Genomic DNA, 18,348 nt, shown 5'->3' with positions numbered 1-18,348 from the left:
GCTGGCGTTCGCTTTCCTTTTTAGACTGTTTGCCTTCATCTGAGCGTCCAATTTGTTTCTTTTTCTTTGGATTTTCACTTATTTTTGAAGTTGTATCTGTAGTCATCAATCTTTTCTTTGTTTGTTCAGCCATAGTAGATTACTGTTTACTTGCAACACTTGCAGAGAGCGGAAAAGCAGCTGCTTAGCTCCGCCTACCCTCTCTGGTAGACCAACCACTGCTGGGTGATGGAAAACGCGTCACTAACTGGGCGCCACTTGTGATTTTTTCCGTGAAAGTTTCCACAAACTCAATCACCATTGTGACCACAGCTAGCTGTCTGCTAGGTGTCCCCTCTGCTAATTCAATCACTGAACTTAACCCTGCCTTTTGGGCATTTTTAATGCAAATGTTAGAACTAATTAGCAGGTATCTGTGCATGCACTCACCATACCTGGCTTGTTATATCTTTCTCTTGATTTATGCTCTCTAAATGGAATTATGTTCGTTTTGTTCCACCATCTCTCTTAGCTCCTTTAGTCTAAACAACTACAGTCAGCTACCACTACAACTAGAATTGCTAATGAATTAGCCACGGGCTAAACACGGACTGTTTAGCTTTGATAATTTTGCATTTGCCAACCCCTCACTACTCTCCAGCACCACATGATGCTCACTTGTAGCCAGAACATGGTGGAGGCCAAGATGCCAAAATTAGGGCTTCAAAAAGATGGTCCCTAAGCCAATGGGTGAAGTGATGGTGGCTGCGTCCATTATTCATACAGTCTGTGGTAACTCCCCACTCAGGGAGGAAAGTATTTTTCAAGTCTCAATTATTCTTCCAATGTGTGTATTCTGAGCTATAATATTTTATAGCACGCCAGGAGAGTCTGTCCATTAGAAATCCATGAATAACAGCAGCGATATCATATGTCTGAAGGACTGCTCTGTCTATTCTTAGCTCCTCTTGGCCCCGGCCAGCAGTTCACCAGTTCAGCTTTGACGCCTACCTCCGACCTTGTTGTTCATTAATGCATGAAGCTGCTCTCCCTCCAACCCTTATGACCAGCACCCCTCCCTGACACTGACACTGCATTAAAGGCAGGAGAGAGCAACGCTTTGGAAATAATGAGGCTCCCCCCCACCTCAACTCTGAGCCTGACACTCATCTGGAGGCGAAATCATCTGAGTAATTACTATAGGTAGCAGAGATCTGTAGGAATGGGAAAATATAACAGTCAGCAACCTGCTCTGCTGTTAGGAATACGGTATCTCAGTTGATTTGTTGAAGTGGTTTTGATGATTTTCATGAATCAATCCTGCTGGAATTGTTGCTGCGAGTCTGTTTCGTTGCATTATACATACATTTAATGTAATGTTTCTAAAGTGAGAGTATCATTTAGATTATTGCACACTTGTGAGTAATTCTCCTCCAAATGCCTGAGGCTTCATTTGCATGAATGGCACCTGTGTTCCCCCTGATGCCCCCCATTCATTGCATAAAAAACCCCTTAACTGTAAAAGAGATCATTTTCATGCAGGCAGGTTTGCAATGAACACCAATAAAACATGAAGCCATCTGCTGGGCTCTTAACTGTATGTAGCTCAACACACACATACACACATTCATACGCCTTTATTAAAAAAATGCAGTGTCTTCTGAACATGTGTCACAATTTGGCCTTTGGTATACAAAAATAAAAAGAATAGAAATGTCCGAGCCCTCTTGGGAAACAGACATAGAAAGTAGGCTACGTGTCAGGGTAGCAGAAGAAGTAGCTAGCAATTCCACTACTAAAGTACTAACGAGAAAAGAACACGCAGGGACTTACAAGGCTAGAAAACACAAGCTAGTTGGCGTTGTTAGCTAGCAAGCTAAAGCTAAAACCTAAGCAAGTTTTCTCCGTCAGCGCTGTCTGGGTATGTGACCTTTCACAGCAGATATTTTAAGCTTAGAATGAAAAAACACCAAACCATTGATTAATAACTTCCTCGGTTTGAAAACACCAAACAATTTATGGATTATGATAGCTGGAGTGACACTGAAATCTTACAAGGCATAACATTTCCTAAGCACAGATTTAGTGTGTGGGTGAAAAGGGAACGTAACGTGTGTTGAATCCAACCGCCAGAGAAAGTTGACAAATATTCCCATTTTGCTTGGGGAATTATTTGACCTAGCTTTGTACTTTCTAAAAAGCAGGGCTAGCAGACGAAGTAAGCTAGCAAGTTAACCGCTTACATGCTAACCAGCTAGGAAGATGTAAAGGCTGTCAGTACCCAATCCGTCCCGGCTGCCCGATCCGTTCTGCGCATGCGCAAAAGTCAGCGTATGCGCAGAATTGAACCTGTTTTACGACACTGCCCGATTTGTTCCACGCATGCGTGTCTGCATTGATCACCACGTGATTTTAGTAAAACATCTTTTCACAATAAATGTTCATAAAACAAGCAGTTATGCAACCTTTCTGTGATTTTATGTTGGCTAATAACGGCCATGTACTGTTACTTGTTTTGCAGTGTAGTGTATTTGTCTAATATTGTGTTGTTAATAAAGTTATTAAAAAAAAGACTTGCTGCCGTCAAATGTTCACGTCTGGTACAAATCGGGCAGGAATAAGTATGCGCATGCCTAGAACGGATCGGGTACTGACAAGGGCTACTGAGGGACAATGGCTATACAAGCTAGTTTGCGTTAGCTAGCAAGGCAAAGCTTGTGTTGGACCACCTTGTTCTACATTCTCTTAAAAGGTAAGTACTGTCATGATTAAGCCGTCGGTCAATGGCACAAATTCAGGTGTCACAATTCACCAAAGCTTGTGGGATTAGTGGATTTAACTTGTCGCTTCCAACAGATCCATTGAAAAGAATTGATTTCTCCTTTCATGCTGATGAGAGGAATCGTTGTCACAGGCTTATTCATCAGAAGTATAAAAAAAGGCAAAGGTTCCACATACAGCAGACAGAGAAATATAACCAACTTGGGTGTCTTGCACAAATCTCTAAATCGAATGAAATACCCTCACACTTAAAGGTCATTTAAATATCAGGTGCAACTGGATCTTTTATCCATGAAATGCCAAATGTTTGCAAGACACCTGAAGATGGAAGTAAGGGAGCAAAGTGCATCCATGGGAGGGTGTTCCTAATAGGCAGAATGTTTGAGAACGACATTAGAAAATCGACCTAAGAGGGTTGGAAGCCCACTAAAAATGCTGGTGGGAAAATATCAAATACCGGAACCCAGAAGACTCGAGCCTTCTGGAAGGACTCTGTTGGTTTCACTCCGCTCACTCCTGAATAAGTCGCTCTTTTCTTTTCCTCCCTGCACACAGCCGTCATGCACTTTCATTTTCATACTGATGCAAGCCGAGGGAGCCCTCACATCCAGCCCCTTGGACTTTTCATACATTCTGAATTGAACACTACAGGAAGCAGACGCCCTCAGTCTTTCCGTGCTCATGCTGCTGATGATACAGCCTCTATAACAAGTGAAGCTAAAGCCGCCGCGCTGCTCCAGATTGGTTCTCTCAAGGATTTCATTTTGAAAAAGGACCACTCAAGTGATGTGGCAAGTCAATTTGACAATCATGAAAGGTAGCAGTAACAAGTGCAGACTCCTGATAAAGAAAGCCTGCAGTGAGAGACTCCAGTGATGTGAGGGAATGGGGGAACTAGCTCTAAAGAAAACCAGCCGACCATGAAAAGCCCAACCTTTCCACTTGAGAGATGGTTGGGAGTCTGTATGAGCAGGAAAGAAAAACAGCAACACAATCGGCACTATGGGGAGTTGCATTCTCTGGCACCATCATTTCATCATGTGTAACAAAAGTACACAATCCAACACTTCCTTGTCTGCTTTTAGGGATTTAATATCGCAGTCCCTACAGAATAATTAAGATTTTTATGTTTTATCTCATTTGAATTTGCCTGTTTTTTGCATAAAGAGTTCTATAACAGTTATCAAGAGACTTCCACAAGTCTTGTTTCCGCTCCCATCTTCAACAAGCTAAGAGAATTCCTTTTCCCCCCTTATTACATTTCACAAGGAGTGCCTGATCCAGGGAGCAGCCTGCAGGAGAAATTAGCCGGGAGTTTATTGGCTCAGATACAAAAGGAGCAGATTAAAAAGGGGTGAGATGATTGAACTCTCCTTTATTCCATGGTGTGTCCTTTGTGCCTGGCTGCACAGTCACTTTGATGCTATCTCTGTCATTCGCGTCGCTCGCTGCGCCTTTGGGTTCCTCGCACAAAAGAATATGATGCACTACCACAGGCCTTGAATGGGCTTTCCGTCTTTTTCCCTGAAAGAGTTGGACTCTCCTTTTGATTCGCTTCATCTGCTAAAAAAATGAGTGTCATTCATTTTCAAAGTACGTCACCGCAGTAAAAGCCTCGGTAATTAATTTAATATTGTGAGAGCATAACAAGTGACCGGGTAAATCCCAGTTAATAAAAATGACTTAGCTTTGGGCCTTATTGAGAAAAAAGTCGGGTTGTTTCCCCTAAATACTGTGTGCAAAACCACCTCCAAAGCAACATGTTGTTCAGCACTGATACAACCTTCAAAGCAGTTTCTGAAAATGCGAGTGCGCTGTAATCAAATAGTCTTAATGGGTAGAAAAGGTCGACTGTCAGATCCTGGCTAGTGAAGGAGCAGAGTGCTAATGGGAGGAATGGTTGTACCTTGCTTACGGAGGAGGAGAGAAGAGGCAGAAAAGCAGGGGGAGGCTGAGGAACATCTCACAAGGCAGCCATTACCGGAGTAATTCTCATACTAAGGAGCAGAAAGAGACCTTTGAGTGGGTGGCTGGATAGTCGAGGTCTGATCAGAACCTCCATTAGCACAGAAATAAGCTGCAAATGGAGCAAAGGGAGCAGTGTGCTGAGGAGAGCAGGGCAAATGGCGCTAAAGGAACACATCGCAAACCAGGCTCAACAAAGCCCACTTCACAGCACTTAGAACTGGAAACATGTTGGCAAGTAGACAAAAATCCAAAAACACTTCAGGGGAAAAGTTTCCAAAGTAACATACTTGCAGCAAACATTGTTCCGAAAGAGAAGGGATTTGGGTTAGCGCGAATGCCAATTAGCAGCATTTATTATCTTTAGAGCAGATCTGGCGATGCTCACGGCAGCAATTGTCAGCTTATAAGATAAACAGAAAACCATTGATTAACTTCCAAGAGTAAAATACACCTAACATTTTTTAAATGTGACAAGTGGTGTAGCATTGGAAATCATTACATGGCATAATACTGTAATGATAATATCCGAGGACGAAGAGGAACATCAATCATAACCACCAGACAAGGTCGACAGTAGTTGAGTAGACAAAGATCGACATTTGCCATGGGATACGATTTCACCTAGCTTTACGCTAATCTGTAAAAAGTGAGTCATTTACTTTCGGCTTTAGGTCTTTTTTTGCCGAGTGTTTATTTGGTTATTTTGTCTTCACCCAAATATGCAATTTATGTACTGTACAAAAAGAACAATGCAGCAGATTAACGTATATATATACTGTATATATATTATCAATCCGGGCTAATTCCGTACGATTGACTGGCGACCAGTCCAGGGTGTACCCCGCCCTTCGCCCACTGACAGCTGGGATAGGCTCCAGCCCCCCGCGACCCTGAACAGGATAAGCGGTATAGATAATGGATGGATGGATAGACTAATTCTGTACAGAAAGAACTAAACAGAGCAAACAGATGATCTTTGCTTTAGTAGTATAATTGTTGTATACAGTAGTATATCTCATATTACAGGGTTTAGATATTATCCATATTCTTGCGTCTTAGATTTTATGTAAAGCCGACTACATGCTTCTCTTTTCCAACAGTTGCAGTTTTGTGTGTTTTAATGTCTGCCAAATTGTTGTCTTCTAGCATTCGCTTTTATTGTGGAAAGAATTATTTGAATGTTTAGTAGAATTAAAGATATAATCTTGAAGATTTTCATGTAAATAAATGTCTGTTAAGTCAATATCCATCGCCCAATGAGGTCACACAATGGTGATTGAGCCTATGGCCCACTGATGAAAGCCTTTGCATTTGCTGTCTGGAGTGAGGTGCCAGTTAGTGACATGTTTTCCATCACCCAGCAGTGGTTGGTCTGCCAGAGAGGGTAGGCGGAGCTAAGCGGTCTCTGCAAGTGTTGTGAGTAAACAGTAATCTACTATGGCTGAACAAACAAAGAAAAGATGGATGACTACAGATACAACTTCAAGAATAAGTGAAAATCCAAAGAAAAAGAAACAAATTAGACGCTCAGATGAAGGCAAACAGTCTAAAGGAAAATCAAGAGTTACAACCAGAGCCAACCGTGGACGTCACACATGCAACAATGTCTGGATATCTGGGAAGTGTGCTTCCACAATTACCGTTTATCACCACAGGTGCCGCCAAAGAGAACGAAACTTAGATCTTCAAGATTTCATGCTAGAACTGTATAATTAATAAAATGTACATTACCAGGTACGCTGCTGTAATCAAATGTGTTGAGTTTAGGTCTGCAAGACAAAACTATTGTATGCAATCAACAAATTGTACAGATGACACCCTTTTTGTGCTATGCAGCACTGTGCACCCATAGAATATATTCATTTATAATCCCTGCTGTGCAGTCCCTTAACAGAATCGATAGGATTCTGGGTCAATCCTTCTAAAATGAATTTCATTTTATGGCTTAAGTCAAGCGGTGATTAAGTATTAGAGAATTGCAGCGGAAGACCGGCACATTGTACAGTAAGAGAAGTAGCCCCTCTAAACCTCCGGGGTAATGAATGAAGAATAAGATGGCGATTGGTGCTCTGCGCTCCGAGGATTAGGAACATGAGGACAGCAGAGGGGAGGAGAGACAGTGACTCTGATGGATACTCCTGTCTGGGAGAGGAACACTTCTCCCAATGTTCCTCCTGCTGATCGATCTGAATGACTGGGTGAGGACGGAGTGGAGGAGTGAGACTAGCGGCTCTATCTGTGCTGGGTGAGGGCTTATCACCCCCTTGGCTGTCTGGCCTGCAGAAGCCTAGTTTATTTTGAAGAGAAGAGGTCGATAACAGTGGGTGAAAAAGAATGACTTCCCCTCTGGTGTCTGGTCAAAAACAGCTCTGCATCTCTGGGTTTACATTATGCTTAACACAGGGACAGAGAAATTCCCAAGACTGAGCGATTTATACTTCTTAATATAACAGCATGAAAGCAGATCCCGTGGGAGGAAGGCGGAATATGTGTTCCTTCTGAATTATGTCACCTGGTGTAAATGGTTTTTCATAGGGAATGAAAACTCTTGGGGGAATTTAAGCTGATGAATAGAAGCCTGCATGCAAGAATTTCAGCTTAATGGGATCCATAACCTTCAGTGAAATGCAATTATCCTGGTGCAAATGTGGTAAATATTTGAGGCATGTTCAGGGTCCCGTATTGGAAATGATGCCTGGTGTGCTGTAATAATTGATGATTTTATTTCATCTGTATATGAATCTCTTTTTTTTTTTCTTCTTTTCATAGGTAACACATGATACAGGCACAAAAGCCTTAAACAGATTAGGGATGCACAATATTATCGGCACGTTATCAGTATCTGCAGATTATGGCTTGAAAATGACATATTGGCATCGGCAGATATGTCATTTTTCTTCAGATATTTTCAGCCGATAAAACAACGCTTTAATTCTGCCTAAATGCTCGATGATTCCCTAAAAACCTTGACCTAATGCTACGACATTAACCCAGCTTGAGTGTGCGCACGCTCTGCCTGCACAAAGTTATCAACAATATACAAATAAAGACTAAAAAGTCACAGAAACTCGAACAACTTTCATAACTCTTAAATAGCTAACAGTTAGCTCACATTCTCGTCATTCTACCGGACTTAACATCAACCATGCCGAAAATACACTCACGGCCAAAGCCGATGCTAACAGAGTGTAACATACACAACTTGCATATTCGTGGACGCACACATGATAAAAAGAGTCCGTCAGCGATCACTGATGTCTCCGTAGTAGGTGCGGTAAACAAGTCCGGGCATGTCTACCTCACTGCCATGTTCTGGGGAAATGCTGCATTCAGGTGCGCTAAGAAATGTGAGTGATCAGACATGCGACCATTTGTACAATGTCTCTTCTGTCAAGCGTGAAGAAGGGTGCAAGATGTCTGCAGTATGGCAGTTTTTGGCTACTACGATAAGAGTAGGCATGATATCAACTCCACTACAGGGGAGACTTGATGTTCTCTGCAATTAGGTGGGGAAAAAAACGTGCCTAATATCGGTATCGAAATAGGCAAAAAGGGTTGGAAAATATCGGCATATCGGCAAAAAATCCAATATCGTGCATCCCTAAAACAGATTCATATTACTCATTGTGAATGTGTGTAATGCAGGTTTTTGTATGCTGCAGACATATTCAAGAACATTTTCAATACATGCTCAGACATTTTGACAATAGGACATAATAGAATATCGGCTTACTGATGTGTACAGATGGCCCTCCCCGTTCATGGCGATGTATAACCCTGTCTTCACGGACTGAATGGCGACAACTCTGAGGCCCACAGGAATAAGGTTGAACAAAGCTGAAAAACACACATTTGGACAGGCAAACACACATACATAAAAATATTACCAAACGTAATTACCAAACCATTAAGTGAACATTGAATACACTGGGGAAAATGATTAAAATTATCATGTATTTCATTATCCAAATGCAAGCTGCACATCATTAACGCCTCACAAAGCATGCTTAATACAATTGCTAGCAGTTGGTAATCTCTGAAGATGAACTACTGCATGGTTGGTGCACGTGACTAGCCTAGCATGGCCACGGCCACCCAGCGCTACCTGAGGAGTAGCTGTAATTGAGGCCACCACTGGTGCGTGGCAGATTTAATGGCCCCTTTGTTGTTGTAGCAGCCTCCTTGGGCCTGGTAGGTAATGGCCATTGTTTGCACTGGTGAGAAACAACAGGATTGGCCTGGCTGTGACATTAAGTGTGTATATGGGAGACTTAAAGCCACATAATGGCCTAAGCTGACCCAGTAAGTAATTGGTATTGGCAGGTTTGGAGCCCAGGGGAAGGTCGAGAGAACTAATACGTCACTGTTGCATTTTTGGTGGCTTTTGGCCAAATAAAAGATGTAAAGTTTAACGTTTTAGCAGTCAGCGCCAACACTTAATCTTGGAATTTTAATGATATGACATATCCTTTGTGTCCCTCATGTTTCAATAAGCCCCTTCAGCCTATCAAATGTGATATGTGCCACATCTCCTCATGCTGACAGGAGTAAGAGACGCAATACTGAGTGTCAGGCTAGAGTTAGCACCGAGCACTGGAATCAAATTAACCACCTAGCCTGGAGCGCTATCGAGGAGCGGTGCCAGAACAAGCTAATAATACCCTTTTCTTCCTGTTAAGCCTACTGTTTCTTGGTCCACTTTCCGTCTCAGAGAGGAGGATAAAGCTGTAAGAGGAACACTTGTGCTCCAAAGGCTGAGAAATAAGGGAAGGCATTGGCCTGAAGGTTAAAGAAGCTAGACAGGAAGTAAGCTGGTTCATTTTGTCTACCTGAAAAGTAAATCTAGACCAGGAAGGAAGCAAGGCACTAACCTGAAACAAAAAACTTTGTCTACAAGTAACTTAGATAGTTTAAAAAATGGACGTTGCCACAGTGTGACCCATTGGTTTGAGAACCCCCATTTCAGAGCCTCAATTTTGTCAATTGGCTGCCACCATCTTGGTTTTTTTGGACCCAGAAGAGCCCTTATTTGGAGGAGAGGTTGGATACGCATTGTTTAAACTCTATCCTGGTTGACGGATTGCTATAGTAGCCTGTGAAGGCTTCTTTCTCCAAAAGGCTTCTGAAGACGCCTTAGCTTCAAATTCCCTTCCTAAAGCATACCCTGCTTTATGGTTGATGTTACTCTAAGTCATAAACTCATTAGGAAAATGTTAACCGAGGCAACTCAGAAGTGGGGTCACTTTCCCATCTGGTTTCATATTACCTTACACCCTTTTGAACCAGTGCAGTCGCCTCCTGCTGGCCATTGTAAATAATGCAGATTACGGCACTCCTGCAGAGGCTTCATTTTAAACCCAAAAGGTCACATCCACTTCTTAAATACAGTCTATGACCAATACCGATAACTCGATTGTCGTCTTCTCCGATAGCAGTCGATTTAAATTCTACCGTTCCCTCTGTTAGCCATTCTTCAAACATTTCCAGACACCTGTCAAATATTTGATCTAAAAGGCCAACAGACAGAGTCAAGGTACTCACAGGAATTACTGCTGTCATCCTTGGTCCCATCAAGAGAGCCATCGGGGTTCATTTGCAAGTAGTATCCCTGCCTGCAATATAACCTGGTCACTATACCCTTGAGCTGGGGATCTGCAGGAGAGAAAGAGGGAGAAAGAACAGGGGAAACATTAGCAACTAGCACACAATGAAACTTTGCTTTAATACAACACAGATAACATTGGTAGAGAGTGTTGATTTCTGACTGCAGAATTATTTGGCTCCTGTAGTACGTTCACAGGCAAATCCCACTGCCAACTTTGCAGGCACATAAGCCCTGCCCCGCTCAGAGATAGGCCATCCAATTATAGGCAGCAGAATTAATCTGTGGTCGCCTGACTCCAATAATGGACCCAACAGCACCCTCTCTGGGTCCGTAGTGTGCAGGATGTGAAAGCGTCTGAGCTCTGTCCCTTCCAGCTGACCCAACAGGGGAATTAGTCACATAAATCTCCTGTAAATAAGTCGATGCTGCTGTGGTTAAATTGCCCAGCGACACTGCAGATAGACTGGTCTTGTTGCAATTTAGTTGGAATTTTGTCAAAGAAGAAAGTGAGGTGAAAGTGTAAAGCTTGTAAGAATACATTTTAATAAGCCTCCGCGCGGCTGCACATTGGGGTGTCTTTGGAGAATATATTGCTCGCGCTAAAGCCGACAATATTTCTTCATGTGTGTGTGTGTGTGCCTGTGTGCATTGATGAGCACTGGGGTCACACACCATCAACATTAGTCTTATTGTAGAGACAGCCATCACACCCGATTTCATTCTAAGAAAGCCCTGGGGAGGCGAACAATCAACCTCACCTGAGCCTTAACCGTGATCCTCGCCGAGCCTCTGTATGTGTGTGTGCTGTTGTGTGTTTGCGTGGGTGTAAGAGAGTGAGACAGAGAGAGAAAAGAAGAGAGAGTGAGCATGGCCACAGAGGACGACTGGAGAGGTCTTGCTGAGGGCAGAGAGAGGCTTTTTTTTCCCCTGCCGGTGTACAGCTCAAGGCAGTCTCTTCAGAAATGGCTCTGTCGGGGGATGGCATTAGGAGGCTCGGAGACCTTTTACCTGCGGCCTGAAAATTGCCGGTGTATCCGAGCAATAAGCTGCGATGGTTTTCAGCAGTGGCTTCTTTTGTTGCTTCACCAGAACAATGAAAAGGTGGCTAAAGCAGAATCTGTCTGTCAGAGTATCCCCGTGTCTTTCTGGTTTTCCAATGTACTCAGTGCAGTTAATTCTGCTGCAGAAATACAGAAGGCGACAGATGTCCCTGTGAACACATTGTCCTTCCTCTTTTTGCTGTCTTTAGTAGCTGCTGAACTTACTGTACTATTGTACTGTAGGTGTTTTTCCCATCGTAACACACAGATGGATTCTTTCAGCTGTGAACAATCTGTGGCTACAACTCGTGTTCCTTTATTGTCCCGACTGCTACAGTCTCATCTAAGTACTGCCACTAACAAGCTTGGAAAACGGATGAATCTTTAATCTGTTCTGGTAGATGTGGTCCTCTTTTCAGTTCAGGCAGATATGCAGTCGACTTCGTCCTAGTTGGACCAATCAAAACTGTTTAAGATTTGGCAGATTGACTACAATGGTGGTACAGAGTAGAGATTATTCGATTGCTCAAAGTGTGTCACAAAAAAACTTGAGGTATAATGAAAGTAAATCTCCCTATATAACTCACAGACATGGATCAATCATACTGTTCATAGTTGTTGTAGATTTATGATATGGTAGTTTCACTCGGCAAAGTTTGAACTTGACCGAACACAGAACTCTTTGACGGCTGAGGAAAGTGTCTGCTTTTTCTCCGGTTCAGAATCTCACAGTGCCAGACCTGCTTTACTGGCACTACTGCTTTCTTCTTTTGTTATTTAACTGCAGTTAGCAAAAAGCTTTCAGATGCTCTACAGCCACCGTTTGGCGGTAGTATGGCGACCAGGCGCTGGTAAAACAATGGAAAAAATATATTTTTAAGAGGAGAAAATAGTCACATGAACTCTTAGATTTTTTATAAATTAAACACTATTCAAATTTTCTAGATTCATGACCCATCCCTATAACAGAGGAGTGCTTTGAGGCATTTTCATAAACAACCAAGATGGCTGCCTCTGATAAGGAACATTTTCAATCTGCTTTTGCTTCAGTATTACACAAACTGGATAGCAGTTCATATAACAAATGGTTGGTGTCGGCTACCAAATTATGTCTTGCCAAAGGTACTCTAAAATTCAGTGTATGAGACGCACTTTGAACACGTTTTTTTTTCTTTTTAAAAAGTGGGCTGCGTCCTATATCCCGCTGCAACCAATATACAAGCATAAAATGCAGAGAGAGGTATTTTATTGTCCCCACAACGGCGCTATGATCTAGCTAAAGTTATGTCACTGACATGCGACGCCATGACCGCCAATGCAGCCACCATCCTCACAACAATCATCACCGTAGGCTGCTAGCTACCGTTGCTAGCAGGACTGCAAACTTGATATGGTGAAAAAAGATGGTAGACTGTGTTTTAAATGATAATAAATTTAAATAGTATTGTAATAATTTATATACACGTTTTTTTATTAACTAATAGCTATAGAAAACCGTTTTCCCTCCAGGATACGCCCCCAAAACAGACTGCGTCTTATATTCCGGATTTTACGGAAGGTTGACCTTAGTCATTAGAAAAAAATGTTTGAACTAGCTAGCTAGCCTAGCATCCAACTGCTAATTACTCCCCTTGGAGATTGAACAACTGAATTCCACATGAGGCTCCACAACTATTATCATTTTGCATACAGATATGGAGATACCAGGCTGGCAAATTTTGATGAGCTACAATTGTTTTCTAAGGTTAAAGTCGAGCTGAAACGGCATTTGGAAAGTATCTAGCTTCCGTATCGTGACGTATTTCCGAGTGAAACAGGACGTGCAGGCGGGACATATCATTAGATGGATTTGATTTGAGCGTTGAGAAGTGGGCGTAGACAGACGTTCTCCACAGCGCAGTAGCTAGCTAACTGACCGAGCGTTCTTGGTGCTCTGCGGCTAAATGTTGCAGATTGATTGGTTGAAATTGTTTGGTGCTAACTTACGTAAGCACGCGTGAAATTTTGTTTTACCGGAAGGAAAATTATCAGATTTTGATATAAGTATCGTAGAAATTGATTTTCTGTATTTTTTTTGGCCTATATTGTCAAATAGATGCACAATATTACCGGGGATGTGATCTAATCTTTAATCAATTAATATGGAAAAGAGGCCCATTTCTGCTAAGTCTGTTAGTCATAAGAAGATTCTTTCTTCTTTATGGCATAAATGGCCTTCCATACATGTGTTTTCAAAAGGTTTTAACAGAACCCAAGTTTCCTCAGTTTATTCCCACATCTTTAAATGTGTTGGTTTTTCCCAACCATCGTCCAAAACCCAAAGATTTTCAATGTTTAATGCTATTAATTAAGTTTTAAAAAACAGGAAAAAAGTTGCCTATGATCAAATCCAAACGCTTGGTTGATAAAAGTAATGCTGATAAACCATTAGGTTGTAATTCAGTTGGCATTGGGAGTGGTTGAAATAACACATACTCAAAGAAAACCTGCTGTATGGGTGCCCATTTAGACTTCTCCTAACACATGAGCATCAACCAATCAGATACCGTACAGTATAACCTCACGACGACGTACAAATCCCCAACAATAGTGACGTGTGGATGGGAGGGTTTCCACACAGGCGAGAGCAGGAGACACAAACACACCCGTGCACTCGAACACAAGCTTCACACACACACCATTTCACATGAATATTTAATGACTACACAATCCCCCGGGGGAAGCGCTGTTGTGCGGACACCCGAAGTTGGCTAACCTGCGATCGATTAATGACTTTGATCAGCAGCATTTAAACAATGTGTGGCTGTTAGAGATTGATTCTGAAGACAGATCCATGGGGGGCAATCTGTAATAATTAAAACTGTGTAACTGGTTGCTGGCTGTGTGACTACTCCCTCTTTGCGTTATGTGTGTGTGGAGGTGAACTTGGCTCCTCCGTCATGCGATAAATCATGTGATGTTGGCTGTGATCCCCAGGGCGAGGCAGCCAGTATATCTCACACACACACACATGTTACTTCCCCTCTAGTTTGAAGGTTTTAGTATTTCATAGATGCAACAAGAGTGAGCTGAAATCGGACACATTTGAGATAATTCATCACATAGTCATAAAAGTGGATAAAAAAAGACACAAATCAACGAGAAAATTAGTGAAATAAGTTTCAAGTAAAAATGGCCGACATGTCATCTTGTGTCTGAATGAAAATATCCTGAATTGACTCATGTCCTCGAATAACCAGCGCGTTATTTATGACTGACACTTTCACATAATGGGACATTATGGGTTTGGTGAGCCATTAATGCCACTCACCCTGAAGGTCAAACTTACTCGTGGCCAATAAATATAACGTTTCAATTTGAGGCGATTTATTCTATTCCTACTGTTGTCATCCGTGAGCACAGTGCAACAACAATTTTGACAGACATGTCATTTTAAAAGCTGAATACTGGAGTCTTTAAACATTTTGACTACATGCTACATTGTCCGTGTGATTTGGTGAACCCACTTTTTGAATTGTGGCCTTTGTCATCCGAGCTTATCCTCAATTTTACACTAAATTGGACACGAACATGCACAAAATAGCATAAAGCTGTATCAGAAGACCTCAAACATTAGATTTTTTTTACTGAGGTCCCAATCAACCCAGAAGAAAGACTGTTTTCCTATCAGGTTTCATATATAGGTTTCACACACTGCCTTTTGGCACCAGTGTCCGATCGCACGTGAAGCTGTTTTTTGGCTCTTCCTGACTTCGTTCCCTCCTGTCTTGATCGTTGCTTGTGTTGTATTAACTCTCAGATGTACGTCGCTTTGGATAAAAGCTAAATAAAATTGTAACATTGTAACACTGTAACTTATAACCAGCAGAGTCACTCCCCTCAGATACAACTTCAACAATAAGTGAAAATCCAAAGAAAAAGAAACAAATTGGACGCTCAGATGAAGGCAAACAGTCTGAAAAGGAAAGCGACCGTCAGCGAGGAAAATCAAGAGTTACTAAATAAATGTACTATAATTCCAAGTATAGAATACATTGTACATTTTCTTTCTGCTCTTACAAACCAAAATGTATCGACACTGTTACTAGGGCTTTCCTTATTAAATATGTAGCATGTGAGGCAGTTTATCAAACCAGAAGGAGAACAGCAGAAAGAGAGCTGTCTGTTTAAGATATACAGCTATACAAGAAAGATAAGAGAATGGCAGAATGGATGCAAAGATATGAAGGAAAGTTGGAGCGACGCTGTGTTTCAGCTCTGACATGCTTTATCTGGTGAATGCGCTCTTAAAAATTCAGGGCGGCTTTGAACAGGTCCCTGTGGATTTCCCAAAGTCGAGAAGGTCCTCGACTCATCGCCGTCTTTCTTCTGTTAGTCTTTTTGTCTCTTTGTTTGTCTGAATGTTCCCTCTCTCTGTAAATGGGGCTGTTTATCACCGATGGAGTACCCAGCCTGTGCTGCAGTCGGACATTCCCAGCCGCACTGGTGTTACATTTTACAGCAGAGGCGCTGTGTATGTTTCTAAATGACATTTCTTTGTTTCTAGGGAAACAGAGTGCTGGTTTGGCAGCAGCAGGGGGGTTTCCTTGAACAAAAAAACAACCAGCATCAGAACTGTAATATCTGAAACCGTGTTGTTGTGCAGCAGACGTCCTCTCTGCATGTAAATTGAACCGTCACAGAAGGTTGTTATTCCTGTTTTTTTTTTTTTAAAGTGGTCCCCTGCAGCTCCCTCGCTCCCTTCCTGTCTTATTTTCTGTTGTGTCACTCCTGTGTCCGCGCGTGTGTGTGCAGAGACACATGTTCAGCTCAGTGCAAACCAAACAGGGAGGATAAGGACACACACACACACACACACACACAGAAGGGTACAGCTGCAGTAGTACACTGCTGTCAACCCGGCCCTGCCTGACCCACTTTGGATGTTTCTGGAATAAGAGAAGGGCTTTTCCAGCCGGCGAAGGAGAAACCCCTCCATGTAGCTCCTTTTGTCGTGGAAAAGTAGATCCTCCTTTGCAGTTACTCTTCTATCAGCTACATCTCTGACATCTGAACAATACCTCATCAGATACAGACAGCTGTGAAAGCCGACTGATGAGGCCCCGCCGTGTCCCGTCAACGTGCTCTTAAATAAACAGCCGACATGCAGGAAAGCGTTTATCTGAAATGGCTTTCCAGATCACGTTATAGCTAATCTAACGGCCTGATCTGTGTAATATGATCTAATGATCTATGGATCTAATCTAGTGAGATAATAAGAGCCAGAGCAGCCAGATTATGGAGCCAGCCCCAGCTGGGTCTGCCTCCAGCTCACTTTACCGGGTTGGAGCGTAATAGGATTTACAAGTCGAATCTAATCCGTGAATAAAATCAGCGTGATCGCCGGCTCCACATCTGCTATCAGAATGCATGGATGATTTAAAATATCGCTGACGTGAGCTGAAGTGTTGCCGGTGTGTTCCCTCAAGTGTTTGGGAGAGGATGTGTGCGTTCTAATGAACACAGCAGAGAACTTTTATATACATTTTGTTCTGTTTTAATAAGGAGCCTACATGAAGCCACTGGAAACCCAAATAGGCTTCTTACTGTGTAAAATAGGCTCTCATGTTTATAACAGCAAAAATCTAAAAAGTATGACTAAACAGTTTTAGTCCAACGTTTATCCATATATTATCTCATGACACTTTCTACATAGAGCAAGTCTACACAATATATTATTTACAGAGACAAACCTTAATCCCACAATGAACAAGCGCTTGGCAACAGTGGCGAGGAAAAACTTTCACAAGCAGAAACCCGGAGCAGAGCCAGACTCATTGTTGGACAGCCGTCTGCCGTAACTGGCTTGGTTTCTGTAAACTTGACTGATACTGGGTTTGAATTTGGCGTAGTTTAACTCATGTATTTATTATGTAATGAATTCCCTAATGAAATCGAAGGAGAAGTCACAAAGCAGCTATTTGGCTGTTCAGATCCTGCATTAGCCTCGTCTGTTGTTGAGCTATTAATATTGATTGGCAGCCGCAGGTACCGAGTACTTGATTTGTTTTTGCCAAGGGGTGTTAGTGTTGGCAGGGGGAGTTTAGGTCATTATAATAAAGCATTTAAGTGTCTGTTAAGTCACTATGCATCGCCCAATGAGGTAACACAATGGTGATTGAGCCTATGGCCCACTGATGAAAGCCTTTGCATTTGCTGTATTACAGACTGGCTGTCTGGCGCGAGGTGCCAGTTAGTGACGTGTTTTCCATCACCCAGCAGTGGTTGGTCTGCCAGAGAGGGTAGGCGGAGCTAAGCAGCTGCTTTTCTGGTCTCTGCAAGTGTTGCAAGTAAACAGTAATCTACTATGGCTGAACAAACAAAGAAAAGATGGATGACTACAGATACAACTTCAACAATAAGTGAAAATCCAAAGAAAAAGAAACAAATTGGACGTTCAGATGAAGGCAAACAGTCTGAAAAGGAAAGCGAGGAAAATCAAGAGTTAGAACCGGAGCCGACCGTGGACGTCACACATGCAACACTGTCTGGATATCTGGGAAGTGTGCGCCCGCAATTACTGTTTATCGCCACAGGTGCCGCCAAAGAGAACGACACTGAGATCTTTGAGATTAACACTTTAACACGACTCACCTATTATTATATTAGCATTTGTAGCTTTTAGAACAAACAGAGGCATCTTAGCAAACGATGCATGTGTGTGCTAACTAATATTCTGATGGCGTTCTGTAAACACCATTCAGTGACTACTCATTTCAAGAGACTTCTGCTTCCTCCTCTGACTGTGACTCAGTCCAACATGTTGTTAAGTGTTGCACTGCGCTGATTGACATCTGCCTTGCCCATCTGCACAACATTCACACGGTTTACAATCAGCTGTGATTGGCCACGTTCACACAGTCCGCAAAACTGGCTGTTTTTAAAGTCCAGAAGTTTCATTCACATTTCTGTCGATGCTTAATGAGACTCTCACCT

General features: G+C 42.4%; 1 protein-coding gene across 2 annotated transcripts in view; it reads right to left on the bottom strand.

Annotated features, from left to right (window-relative positions):
- The window catches only part of fgf14 (fibroblast growth factor 14), a 133,117-nt gene that overhangs the window by 32,447 nt on the left and 82,322 nt on the right, over positions 1-18,348 (bottom strand). For both annotated transcript variants that reach the window (XM_069662816.1, XM_069662818.1), the window contains exons 2-3: positions 10,270-10,380; positions 8,462-8,565 (exon numbers count right to left, since the gene is read on the bottom strand). In XM_069662816.1, coding sequence (XP_069518917.1) covers positions 8,462-8,565; positions 10,270-10,380 — 215 coding nt within the window. The remainder of the gene's footprint in view (positions 1-8,461; positions 8,566-10,269; positions 10,381-18,348) is intronic.

This window comes from Semicossyphus pulcher, unplaced genomic scaffold, assembly GCF_022749685.1.
Source record: "Semicossyphus pulcher isolate SPU_LCO1_2020_fin unplaced genomic scaffold, fSemPul1.0.p SCAF_15, whole genome shotgun sequence".
Taxonomy (NCBI): domain Eukaryota; kingdom Metazoa; phylum Chordata; class Actinopteri; order Labriformes; family Labridae; genus Semicossyphus; species Semicossyphus pulcher.
The sequence above is the reverse complement of the archived record's forward strand: the minus strand, read 5'-3'. Positions and strand labels throughout refer to the sequence as shown.